General features: G+C 34.6%; 1 protein-coding gene across 5 annotated transcripts in view; it reads right to left on the bottom strand.

The window, feature by feature from the left end:
* Nucleotides 1-423: 423 nt before the first annotated feature.
* CUL2 (cullin 2) overlaps nucleotides 424-14157 on the bottom strand; it is a 43293-nt gene continuing 29559 nt past the window's right edge. For 2 of the 5 annotated variants that reach the window (XM_082303395.1, XM_082303393.1), the window contains exons 13-22: nucleotides 12797-12856; nucleotides 12298-12426; nucleotides 12107-12193; nucleotides 11448-11600; nucleotides 10984-11061; nucleotides 9578-9644; nucleotides 8264-8466; nucleotides 5754-5855; nucleotides 4921-5037; nucleotides 425-1837 (exon numbers count right to left, since the gene is read on the bottom strand). In XM_082303395.1, the coding sequence (XP_082159521.1) occupies nucleotides 1706-1837; nucleotides 4921-5037; nucleotides 5754-5855; nucleotides 8264-8466; nucleotides 9578-9644; nucleotides 10984-11061; nucleotides 11448-11600; nucleotides 12107-12193; nucleotides 12298-12426; nucleotides 12797-12856 (1128 nt within the window). In that variant the 3' untranslated portion in view covers nucleotides 425-1705. Of the gene's footprint in view, nucleotides 1838-4920; nucleotides 5038-5753; nucleotides 5856-8263; nucleotides 8467-9577; nucleotides 9645-10983; nucleotides 11062-11447; nucleotides 11601-12106; nucleotides 12194-12297; nucleotides 12427-12796; nucleotides 12857-14157 lie in introns of all 5 variants that reach the window. The other 3 variants (XM_082303394.1, XM_082303392.1, XM_082303396.1) reach the window with 3 other exon arrangements.

The raw sequence follows: 14157 nt of genomic DNA, 5'->3' as shown, positions 1-14157 counted from the left end.
ACTGTCCTTTATTGTTTATTGCCCTTTATTCATCCTTAGCAAAATTCACATCAGAAAAACATAGCACCACTTCTTGATGCATTTCCTAGTTAACCATAGAAAGTTTCCTATATCCTCTAGATAGCATATGAATGCAATACCACTTAAGAAATAAGAGACAGCAACAATCTGAGAGTTGGAGAGAAACCTTTCTTTCTAGTGAAGGACTAGAAAAAGAAAAGAGAAGTAAAAAGCTCCCTCCAAAGGTTTTTTTTCTTTAAAATTAGTTCTTGATGTATGGATTTTTAGTAGGTGATACTACACAATCTAAAAAAATATTGCAAATAGTAAATATCTACATATGTATTTTTATATGCACACAAATAAATCTGGCAAAAATAGAACATTTAAACTTAATATTTATCCTGTCAATCATAATTGCAGGCATAGCCATGAGGAAGCTCTTTTCTGCAGCAGGCATTCAGTGCGTTCAAACTCTCAATGCTCTTAAATTCCATTCACTTCCAGGGGTAGAATTAATACCTTTTAAAATTATAGTTTGCTTGTTTGAGAGTGAACAGTCACCATGCCAACCCTGATGAACAACACAGGACATGAAATAGCCTGTGGATTTCTTGTCTCACCCCAACAGCTGGAAATCTAATTGGGGCAGAGGAAAACAAAACATGATAAAAACAACCATAGGAGTCAGGCAGGAAAACAAGAAACAAGCAGTATGAGTTTATGTGGAAACAAACATAGATACCCATCCATGTAGTGTTTCTACCTAATACAGTGGAGAAAAAACATTTTTCAGTTACCAGTCTGCTGTATGCTTTTCCATTAAGAAGGTGGTTTCACAAGCCATTGAACTCTATCTTTGATGTTCATGATAACTATTCCTAACTGTTTGTGAACTACACCACTTAAATTCCCTCAAACGTCAGTTTATTTTCTCTTGTAACTATTCCTGCAGTGTGGGATTAACAGACACAGGGGAGGCCTTCAGGCACTGAGAATGTAAATTAGCCTAATCTCAAGAAAACAAGATGTGCACTTAACCATAAATACTTTTTATAATCACATCAAACATGACATACCTGGTATTCAGTTTTATATAAATTAGTTGTTATGTCAGACCTACTTCTGAGGTTATCCAAAACCGAAACATGTAACATTATTTCTACTCTTCTGGCCTGAATAATATTTACAGACATTAATGCTATATCCAGCTCTACAATCATTCCAGACACATTATATAACTTTATTTTTTTATTTGACAAGCAGCAGTATCATGTTCGTCATTTTTTTACATTTTAATGTAGATACAATTATTAGGTTATCTGTCATATTACAATATTTAGGTTTTTTGTGTGATTTTTTTTTTTACTTTGTCTTAAGATACATTAAAAAACATCAACTGCAAACGTGAAAGGGGAGGGGGGAAAAAAAAAGCATGGTACCCAACCAATTCTCCACATTTCAGCAATACTTCACTCATTCTTTTAGTAAAGTTTTAAGAAATGTCGTAATGACATGAGCTTGAAATATCTATAGGCATTTTCATTGACGCTCATGACATGGCACTGGTGATGTTGTAAACAGCAGAAAAACAGGGGCTGCCAAGTGACCAATTATGGAGGCACAGGCCTGCCTCGTCCCACAGGAACACACCAAACAGTGACAGCAATGATCTCCTTACAATCATACCTGCAGGACAGCAACATCATGCTACATAACTGTATTCATCTGCAGAGGCCTGGCTTCGCTCTATGTACTGTTTGTCTATCAGGACTTCAATACACTTCTTAATCATGCTGATACTTGGGTTAAACCTAGCTCTTGATTGGCTAATTACCTGAAAAAAAGAAAGACACAGTTTTTGTGTTACTTTTATTTTTCACTGTTATAAATGTCATCTAAATATTTGCTAAAGGTTTTAGGGCAAATTCAGTATATTTTTCATTTAAAACCAGAATTAAATAACCCTGGAATAGTTAATTTATAACAACAAAGAAAGCATCTCTATGCATTAGTGTCAAGACACTGAAACTGACTGCTCAGTTCACTGGTTGCTTTGGCTGCAGATCTCTTCATTCCTCTTGCTTGCTTCATTTGTCACAGTACAAATGAAGACAAATATCCATGTTAAAAATTTATCTAATATTAACACATTTCTTCACTACCACCACAGTGGAGTTCCCCTACCACTAACCTCCTTTCCTATACAACTGGAGACAATCAGGATGAACCTCTCTTCAGTCACTGAAGACAGACCTACAATTTAGTGAGTTCCATCTGGCTATGCTGGAACTTTTTAATATGTGCAGTAAGAAGTTATTTATTGTAAAAACAAATCTATATTTGCATTGTGGAAGAAATTGCCACTGCAGGCAAAACTTTAGATTTCTCTTAGTAGTTCTCAGTTTTACTCATTTTCTTGTAGAGAAGGGGAGGAAAATGTGTGTAATAACAGAACGTGCAAATCTTTAAGTTGGAAAATTTTTCAAACAAAAGATCTTACTACTCAAGCGGCACAATATATTTTGCCTGTAGTTTTTAATTTCTTCTGTAAAGAAAATTATTTTTATTTCAGCTGAATATCCTGTTTTCTTTACAACTTTTCATGGCTGGCTTTGTCCCAGCTCTAAAGTTTGCTGGGGCCCTCTGTGAGCCAACAGAACTCACCAGGTGGAACTCACCCAGCAAAGCAAACAAAAAGCTCAAAAGAGTGAATTTTGTTGGGCTAACAGCCAAGGGTCTGGTATGTTCCACAGCAGTAACAAGTGAGGAGAAACTGGGTGCTAACAAGCTAAGAGATCTGCTCAGATTTCACCTAACTTAGCCCTCCAATGAAGCTGATTGTCATCACCACACTTCAAGTATTTACTTAAGACAAAGAGAACAAAAGAGAGAATTTTGTATTGGTATGGGTTTTTGTTGGTGGTGGTTTTTTTTTTTCCCAAAGACAGTACATGTAAGAAGAAATACCTGATGGTCAGAATAAAAATTTTCTGGGAATGACTCCTCTCTCCTACTCTTCCAGACTTACTTATTTTATGGGAAAAGCTACCTCATCCTGCAGGCTACTGCAACATTGAGCTAGAATTGAAATAATCAGGGCGTAGCTAACACAATTAACAATTCCACAAAGACCACATGCTGACATATACAGGTCTACCAAGGACCTGGAATATTTTCTTGGACACCTTACCCAGAATGAAATGTGTGGTGCTGTAGTCCAAGTGTTAGAGCTAACTACATTAGGGTTAGGAGTCTCTCAAATATCTCTCTAACAGTATATATAACAGTATATATTACTATAGCTAAGAAAAAAATATTAACAAGGTGAGAAAATATTAACTATTCATAGTAAACAGACTCCTTTCAGAAAGATTCATTCTTACTCAAGAAGTCAAACAGCAAATTTTAATTGTTACATGACATATAAGAATATAACCAGAATGATAGAAGTAACAATGGAACCAGCATTAGTAACAATATCACAACTTTACTCTCTATTTCGTTTTTAACTGAGTAACCATCAAAATATCCACCTTTCTTGCAAAGCTGAAGAAAAAAGGTCCTAATGTTACTATTCTGCAATAGCACTGCAAGAACAAAACACAGCAAGGGCAGATAAGGTAAGTGGCCCTTCCGTTACAGAAAGGAAGAAACAACCAGAAAGGATTTGTCAAAACATAAAAATCTGTATTCTATTTCACCCTTATAAACTGGTGTAAAGAAAAGTATATTTTAAGAAACTTTTCTAATAATTTGACAGTAGGCAGAAAGAAGTATTTTCAAAGATGAAAGGGATTGCCTATCACTTTCTAGTTTTAATTACAAATTCTTACATGATTTCATCATAATTGCATGGATGATTTAAATAATGGGAAACCAAATAAAGATTTTGAGAAGAATCAGGACCTATGCTGCCTCATCTTTTAGATATTCAAAATCAGATTTCTTAAATTAAGCTTACTTTCAGACTATTTGTGTATAAACACTTCTTCAATATCCAAAACCTTTAAGAGGCCTCACACTGCATCTTCTGGGCTTACAAACTCCCTGTTGCTGTCTTTTTTTTTTTTTTTTAATAAATAAAAATTAAGTGGTGGGTGTGGTAAACTGTTTCCTCCCTACCTCAAATTACTTAGCGTTTCTTCACCTCTATGCTCAAAATGGTTGAATAAAGCAAGAACCTTTATTCCCCCTCCCACCAGTCTGCTCTGAGGCCATCCAGCAAGGCTCAGAGACACAAGAATGAATTAAACTGAAGAAAGAACACTTTGGAAGGTTGAGACATGTAAAACTGGGAACTGGTTGGAAGGAGCAAGTGTTAGGCTGAAATGAGAAATACAATTAGGCAAGCAACCAGCAGATGGGAAAGTGGGAGAAAAACTAAAAGAAACAGCACTTCCTTCCCAGCCAGCCTGTGACAGTTCACAGATCATTAATCTGGAATCTAAAAAATCTAGAGAGCTGTACCACTTTGTGGAAAAGGAAGATTAAAAAGTGCATGTCTCCATACTCAGACAACTTTTAAAATTTAAGCCATGAGTTGTAATAAAATAATGATTAGAGCACAAAATTGGCTAAGTACTTCTGTGGAAATTCCACACTAGAATATCCCTATTCAGGTTTTCAACTGAACCCATAGTTCAGGCAATAATTTTTACAGGATACAACATCTCTTGGCATCGAACCAGCTAACAGGAAAGAGCAAGAACTTAATGCTTTAGTGCTAAGACACATTTACACGATTGAGGGATCCCAGCTAGAGCTCCAGTACTGCAATTCAAAGTAGGCCCCAGGGAAATTCTCACTAATTTCACTGGAGTACTGGTTTCCACATGGTTGAGTTTTGTAGTCTGATGTTTTACCCTACTATCCTGAAGATTTTCATGAAATCAAGCTCAAGAGAAGGACTTTCCTTACCTCCTGAATAAGAGCATTATGTCGCAGCACTTTACGTGCCTTCATGATACGGACTATAGCAGCTTGAAGATACATTTTCCTGTCTTCATCTACAGCACTTCTGGTCTGCTCCATCTCCTGTGATACAGGATGAACAGCAATGCTTAAAATACAGTAAGACCAATAAACACTGCATAAAAGTATCTTGAATCCATACTTTTTACTTTACTAAAAGTGGTGAACTAATACAAAAATGCAGGTGAAGTTCAATTCCAAGCAAAGTATGACCATAAATCAAGGATATAAGGTTTCATGAAAGTCAGTAGGAAGGTAGGAGAGAGGTATCTAAACCAACATTTTTTCTAGGGAGAAAAGCAAGCAGAATTGAATATACTGTATTGAGTTTGGCTGCACATACCTATCCTGTACAAAATCCTGTGTCTTAGGAGATACACTGAGAACACAGATAAACAACACAGGAGTTGATTTTAGTTGCCAAAGGACACAAGAACATGGGAAAACAGTTGATTGGTTCTGCTGTTCTTCCAATAAGTTGCTTTTATAAACACCAGCAACAAAAAAGTCTCATGAGATAAACTAAACATCAATATCATTTGGTACATTTTGTTTATCTTTTTCTTCTACTTTCTTGTTCCCTATTTCATCTTCTCTTGCCTATATTTTAAGTACAAAAAAAGTGTGTTGCTTAAGCTACAAAATTTCTTTTGTCAATCTTTCTTGTGTAGATCTTAGTGAATCTGATATTTGCTTACACCAAACTAACGCAGTAAATTCCATTTTAGAAAAAGAAGCTTTCTAAGCTATTCAGGCTAGAAACACCAATGAATACTTGCCTGTGGTGTGTCTTTCTGCATTGACGTGGTAATTTTAAACTTTGTTCGTTTACTGCTGAAGTTCATATTTAATGAAAACGTAGACTCTGCCTCTATATCTTCCTGCAATAGAGAATTGTTTTTAAAAATCAGGAATGGAACCAGAAAATAGTAACAATTTACTTTGAAAAGTCACAGTTAGGGACTTACATACGTACAAAAAATTTCAGATTTGTAGTTGGAAATTCTAAAATGCCACTTGAACCAGGTTAATTTTTAAAGCTAGTTTAACTAACCTATAAATTAAGTCTATTTCAGAAAACACTATGAAGAACTCTGCCATACTGGAATTTTGTTAACAAGCAATTTCTCTTTTAATACTTTGATAGCTCATCTTAGTAGCAAACACTCTCCATTTAAAGTCATTTTCTCCCTGCAAAGAAAGTAGGATTTGCATTCATTTATGACAGGACCCCAAGGGGGAGCTGCTGCTTTCACAATTTTTACAGAAGTTGTCTTCCAGAATTTAAGGAAAAACATCTAAGCATTTTGTTATGTTACAGCAGAAACAGCTGACAAACTGCAACTTCTACACTGCACATCTATCTGCACATTTCTAATTTTTTCCTGTCAGAATCTCAATTCTTATCTACATATATATATATATATTTATTTCCCTGCAGTAAAAACACCTTTACATTCAACACAGCATGACTGGACTGATCTCTGACATTTCCAGGCAAGAGTCTGTAAGTATTACCAATTTCCAGCAGAACAAAGTTACTGGGGTTCTGAGACCTTGGAATCTTGCCAAATTGTCTAAAGCACAAGCATTTTAGTAAACACTGTAAATATTTATCTAAATATGCACTCAGACCAATATTAATTCTAACTTCATATTCTACAACAAATAGTCTTTGTTCCAATATATATAAAAATCAGGATACCAGGCATAGTATAGAAAACATAACGTGAAAGGGGAAAGACCAACAGCTTTAAAAATAAGAAACTAACAAAAAATAGGCTAACATTAACTTTTAGCATTATTCTGCTGACATGGTTCAATATAAACCAAAATAAATTGTGTATTAAGCATGAACTCAAAAAGCATGATTCTAATAAACCAATGAAGATTTTGCCCAAAGCTTCTCATGCTCTTTCCCCCACACCAGTTCAAAAAATGAACAAACAAGCAAATGCAAACTACAATGTTTAATACACTGTACTGCTCTGTTTGGCTCAGATACAGGTAAAGAGAAGTTTGTGTATTGAATTCCACTGCTTAAGCTACTAAAGTTCACTTGCTTATTTAATAAGTAAGCTGATAGACTGTCTACTGATCTGCTATCACATTGCTGGATTGAGTACAAAGAAAACAGAAATAGTAAAGATGCTTGAACAGTCTGGAAGGTGAAGAACTGGAAAACGCAGTGGTAAACATTAAAAAGTAAAAGGGTTGGAAAGCTGTATTATTCCTTCTTCTATGACATAAGCTTTAAGACTCTGGGTGAACCTTATACAACAGACATAAATAAATGTAAATCCTTTAAATAACAGGCAACTTTCTAAGATTATGAAAAGTCTCACTGTTTTCTGTAATAGCTCCCAGTGGATTTTTTGACCCATGGTTTAACAGACATCTTCCCAGCAATTGTTCCAACCTGAGCTCATTTCTAGATATTGGAAGCATGTCCTATGCTTCAGCCAAGCATCAGATCTTCCTTGTGATCTCACTTTCCATTTTCTAAAATTTTCCTGGTTAAAAACAAAAGCAGCTATCAGAGCAGCTTTGGATTTCTTCTTGTAAGCGAACTGAACAGCTTAGCTCAGTTTCTTGTCTGATACTGTGTGAATAGTGGGCTTCCTGGGCTAGCTGGAAGCACAGCTCATGTCTGTATGGAATGCACAGGCACTTCTGTAGCGTTTCTTACTTAACAGAGAAAAGTCTGTGCCCTTTGCTGTATGGGAAAAAAGGTTTCACATAGGCCATACAGAAGGATGAGACAGAGTCAGAAAAAGAAGTATCAACCATTGCCTTAACCACAAACAAAGCTCAGATATTACTGGAGTTCCATGAAACACATGGAACGGTAAGTCTGGAAAATTGCAGCAAAAATCCTCTCACAGAAGTCCTCCTTGCTCTCTTTCTCCTGTAATCTGTCAGCAAGGAAGAACATGGTTGCTGTTGCTTTCAGTCTCTTAATCCCACAAACATTTTTTTAGGATCACTACTCAGGCTCCTTTCCATGATTCAGTACAACTTTGAAAGCAATGCAACAGAAAGAATAAACAGTCCCTGCATTATTACCTTTTCAGCAGCCCATGCTGCTATGGGCACAGAAAGCCTGTATGACAGGCATTCTACTTCCTCCTGTCTCTTCCCTTACAAATAGGGATTTACAATTTTTCACAAGGGTCAAAAATAAAGCTTTGAAAAATAAAAGTAAACAATGGTATTAAAAAAAGTCCTCAACAAATATGAGAATGACAAGACTGAAAACATGAAACTTTTTAATATCATTATGGCATACCTTGTCTGAATCATGGTTGATCATTTTGACATCAAGCAGAGATTTGATGGTTTTTGTCAGTTCCTTCTCATTCATTTGTGTACTGTCCTGAAGCTCCTTGTAACTGACAGTCTCACTGTTGTTGAAGGCAAGCAACACTGCCATTTGGTATGTTGTGACCATGGCTACATAAGGTTTGCACAAATAATTCATTTTTACTTCACCTGTAATGATACAAGTAGTATTTTATAAACTGATGAAAGGTGCTGAAAAGTCATCTGAAGCCTAACTACTAGAGCTCCTCATACATTTCCAGACATTCAACCCAAGTCTGTACTTAACACTTGAAATGGAATGATGACAATTGATGTCGTGAATTTACACATATACAATGTGGCCCACAACTACGCTGCCACCCTGATTAACTACAAATACTAGACAAATAGTGCAATGTAATTTATAATAATAAAAAAAGAGAAATTCCAAGTAGCCTCAACACATTGCAACGCACAAACTTCCATTAATAGCTTACACAGAATTTCAGAATAGTGATTAACAGGAAAGTTGTTTAAAGGAAAGATTTAAAAACAAAGTAAAACACTTGTCCATCAAAATTTTTTCATATTCTTACATTCTTTAAATTCTCATGAAAAACAAAAAGCACTGAAGAAATCTGCCTGAAAGCAGATTTAGATTTTCTGTGTTAAGGTGAGCATGAGTTAACAGCAACCTTCTGTTATCAGAACAAGATTGTCATTATATTACATTGTTGTATACTAGTACGGTTTTCACCTCCATGTGATATGTTGCAGTGCTCAGTTGTTAAAGCCTGATACTGAAAGCACTTAAAATAAAACATGATTGACTGACACTTACTAAAATAAACTAATTTAATATATATCTCCTAAGGTGTTTTCAACATATATTCCTTTACAGTAAATATAAATATGTATTAATGTAGATACTTACATACCTGAGTAACATAGTATAATATGCATTCCTAAAATTATTTAATATTTATATAAGGGACATCTATACTATAGAAACAATTTCAGGGCAATTGTTAGTAACTCAGCAGTTCTGCAGTGCTTTTTTGCAGTTAAGAACATACAACTCCAGTTCTACTTGGATTTAATAAATCACAGGTATGTAAGTTTACAAAACAGATTTTGGAAACTCTGAGTAGTAAATATTAATTTATAACACAACATATGTCTGTTCACTTTATATACAAGATAATGTTCCAACTCCCCAGTCTTTTGCCATTTTAGCCATGTTAGTTACTTTTAGCAAGTAACTGTCAGGTCATAAGTTTAGCAAAGCACTTATTTTTACCTGTACAAAGATAATGTAACCAAGTAAGCTTCCTTCCACTAAAATGCTGACTGTAAAATAATTCAAACTGCAAAACAAAATGAACATCAATTAGTCACACATATAACTACTCACAATAGTTTATCACCATCCTACCACCCTAATGAAGAAATACTGGTTTTATGTCCATCACACCGCATACAAACATTGCAGATCAACTCATGACAGCATTTTCCTTTAGAAGATAAGTGATGACTGAATCCTAATTTAAGGTCTACCTCTGGTAATGAGAAAAACTTAAGCAGATTCAAAGAATCTTTCCCTAAAGTGGGATCAAACTCCCTAAACCCCACAATGCCAACAGTGTGTACACACACCAATTTGGCTTATTCTGATTTGGTCTGGCAACTCTGATTCACATTGGAGGAAAATATAAAAACAGGACTTTTGACCTCTTTAAGAATTAGTATTTCTCCACCCACAAGCTTGCACAGTATGAAAACCAGTATTTGTACACTACTCAGATAAATATACATTTACAGGAAGCTCCAGGAGTCTCAGAAAAAGCTGCTGAACAGGTGGCCCAGTTACAGAGGTACCCACGTATTTTGGAGTGCAATTGCAAAAAAATTTTTTCTTTCTTTCTCAATCCTTGCCAGAATTTTAAGAGAACTCTCTCCATGGGTCCAATGATCAAATTGGACAGTAAATAAAGGCATTGTCAGACAATTTTCAAAGACTCCCCCCTCTTCTTATGTCCAATAATACAAAATTTGTATTGCCTAAATTGTACTTCACCATTAAATACACCTTAGCAAAGCTCAACACAAATATTTTGTATTTTAACAAACATTGTACAAGTAACATTTAGAATAAAACAATATAACCAAAAGCAACAAAATACTCCACCTCTACAAAGCAGAAATAATTACATAAGAAGAAAATATTTGGCTAAAGTAAAATTTTTACTGCTTTGAGTCAAAAAATTAGCTTTAAAGAAGTTTGCACAAAGCTTGACTTAGAACAGCTTCTATGAAACAGGGAACAAGAAACCTGTATTTGCATCTTAATCTCCTATTAAGACCGTTCAGATTTAATATTACAAACAGAATCTTCTTCTATCTAAATATTAGGAGTTGGATTTGAAGCTAAGAACCAACCTAGTTCATTTGATCTTATTTATTAGCATCTCTCTCAGGAATCACAAAGTGTAGAAGAGAGATGTGAAAAAGCTATGCAAATACATACAAAAATTCAGTAAAGTATTTGGGCAACCCTTCCACATTTCATATGGACTGGAAACACGACAGTCATGATTTACAATCAAAATAAAGAAGCTCGAGTTTTTCTCTGTTAGAACAATGATCTTTCATTGGGAGTTATTATACATTTTCCACATGTTTACAGGAAGCCTCCTACTAACCTACCATCTGTACACTTTTTTCCAGTTCCTGAGGAATTGCAAATGTAGAAGAAGGAGCCTGAGTTAGAGGCCATGCACCAGCCTAAAAGTATTGGAAAAAAAAACCAATTACATTTTTATACAACATATGTATCAAGAAAAAAATAACACTCTTAAATGGATGTATAGTGTACATTATATCATAAGACAATCAACTGACTCTGGAAGTTTTACTGATCATTTTTTACTGCACCTTCTGCATACCCCACTGAGGTATTAATTGAGACTGACATTTTATATCCCTATTGTTTAGGGACCTAGTGGGTTAATTTTACAATGAAACACAAGGAAAGTAAGCATTTTCACAGCAATCACATGCCATCAGTTTCCATATAAAGAAGTATTCATAATTAGAAAAACTGTACACTTGTTATCAAAACATTAAAAATAAGTACAAATAACTCAGCAGTAATAAACATACATTAGTACCTGTAGAACATATATCTGAAAACTAATTCCCAAATCAATGACTGTGTCCTGGTTTTTGATAAAGTTGTTGAATTTATTGTTGAGATCAGCACTAACACTCATGTCTGTATACATTCGATGGAGCTTGCTGGTAAATTCATAACCACAGGCTTGCTGTGAAGAAATATTTTAACAGGTTTCAGAGTCAAAACAGTACTCATTGTATAAATTATGTTCCCTCACTAATACAATATGAAAATCTAGTCAGCAGAAGTGTCGTCATAGTTACAGAAAACACTAGTTTCAATAAAAAACAAACACTGTAAAACAAAATCATCATGTTTTTCTTAGTTTCACTTTATATACATTGACCTATGTGAACGATATTGCTTTATAAAATTGAAAGACATGTTTATGAAAGTCCTTGGTAGTTTTATGATGTTAATATGAATTATTTGAACACAGCTAATAAAACTATCCAAAACCTCATAAAAACCTCAAATGCCTAGGAGATACTCAGACTTTTATCTTTCACAGACTACCAAAAACTAGTTTTTCCTTTCAGCTATTGGAAACAGATTTACCAATTGCTAAGATACCTCTGGCACCCTCTGCTGCTCCCTCTCAACACTACATACTCCTACATTTGTTCATTCTGCGTTAGAAGAATATTACCTTACCTTTAGTTTATTTATCATCGCTTCTTCAGAATCCATAGACATAGACAAACCATGAATTAATCTTTTTGCCAACATTCTGGCATAGAACTGCATTAAAAAAAACAGAGATGAGGATTTTATGAAGCACAACCACATTCTTCAACCATGCTTTAAATGTAACATTTTAACCTTTACTGAATATAAAAAGTTACCTTTTGGAATACATCTTTGTCATCAATGTATTTGAAAACAGTAATGAAACTTGTCAGCTTGTCTTCAACTTCATTCTCTGTCATTCCTTTTGCTGATTTCTTTAACAAGTTGTCACAGTATTTGGCCAGCTCAAATTAGAAAAAGAAAAATCAAACCCAAACCTACTTGCCAAGCTTGAGAACAAAGGCATGCCAAGGTATTTGCAAACTTCTACAATAGTTCGAACACAAAATAAGTCACAGTCTACAGTCTCACATTCTGTACAAGGGCTGTATTCGTGGGCAAACTATACATTCACATCCACAGAAAATACAGTCTACATCAAAAATTAGAATCATAGCAATTTTGTACGCTCACAAAATGTGTGCGCAGCTTAAGCTGTTACTACTGAAATACACACCTGAGTGTGACCCTGTGTGATATGCATGGGAAGGACCCTATGGCAATTAATTTGTTGGTTATATACAAGAATTATCATTTTCTGTGTGTATCACTTACCAACTCAGGTGCTTTGCAGATCGACTTGGGCTCCCGATAGTTGACTACTGATGTCAAAGCCTACATAGGAACATGCAGCAAAGAGAAAAATTGTCAATGACTTAAACCTTTTTTTAAATGAAATTTGAAAAAAAATCGAGAAAATGCTCAGGGCAAAGACCATCTGAGATCCTATAAAACTGAACTACACAAAAGGGGATCAAAAAAGAAACAATTAACAAAAAGATTTAAATTACTGCTCTGTGAGGTTGTTAAACATTTTTAAGTTGAGAGTTAAGTAAAAGTGAAAGAGTAGAGGAAGAAAAATTAATTACAGAAAACAGAAGAACAAATTAAGTTCTGATTAGAAACTTCACAAAAGTATGAAGATTTAGATATACAGTAATATTATGGTCCAAAAGAACGGATGGAAAGAAACTTAGGAATGAGTGCAGATAAAGTAGATTTGAGCAGCAGCACATCAGCAGAATGTATGTTAAGCTGAAAAACTTATATGGTGTGTTCATAACAGTAAGAAATGAAAGTGCTCTTGGTTGTGGGATTTTTTCATACACTGAAGAGGAGAAAAATATATTGTTGAAAGTGGAAATTTGAAGCAGTAGAGCACAAACAATATGGTGGCTAAAGAAGAGTTGAATATGATTAAAAAGGAAAGAGATAATGGCAGCTTAGAAATGAAAAAAATATTATCACAATTATCGAGTTTCTAAACTACGTCACATTTAAATTAACACTGTAAACTAAGAGTGAACCAAAAATACTGCATGATCATAGTTCCTAGGAATTATAGTTCCTCTGTAAAAGGAAAATATTGTTATTATTATAAAGACAAACTGACAAGGAACTCTTCTGTACAATACCTCAACATTACAAAATTTGATAATAGGTCCCTAGAATTCCTGTGAGAAAAGAATGCATGACTTGACAAGAAGTAGGAAACTCTTTAAAGCTTGGAGCACTCTTTTGCAATAATACTGGAGGCAGCAATAGCAGTTTTGATATCCACCATGAAAAATTAACAGCAGATTAATATTTTAAGTATTTATTTTAAGAAAGATCACTGAAGTGAAGAACTGATGTATTTAATAAAAAGTAAGTTGCCTACGCGCCAACGAATGAAGTTCTCAGTCTTGTGTTACTCCACCTTCTGGTACATGACATTAATTGCAATGGAGAGAGAAACATATTTGGTATTGAAATAAGTATTTGTTTTAAAATGCTAAATAATTATTTTATCAATGCCACAAATACAGATGGGTAACTACTGTTGGTACTATCACTGTCACCTTCTCCATTATGTCTTTTCAGATTAACCTTAGATGAAAATCATCAAAGCTTAGACTCTGACCCTAACTACAAAC

The sequence above is a fragment of the Coloeus monedula genome, assembly GCF_965178545.1.
Source record: "Coloeus monedula genome assembly, chromosome: 1".
NCBI lineage: Eukaryota > Metazoa > Chordata > Aves > Passeriformes > Corvidae > Coloeus > Coloeus monedula.
The sequence above is the reverse complement of the archived record's forward strand: the minus strand, read 5'-3'. Positions and strand labels throughout refer to the sequence as shown.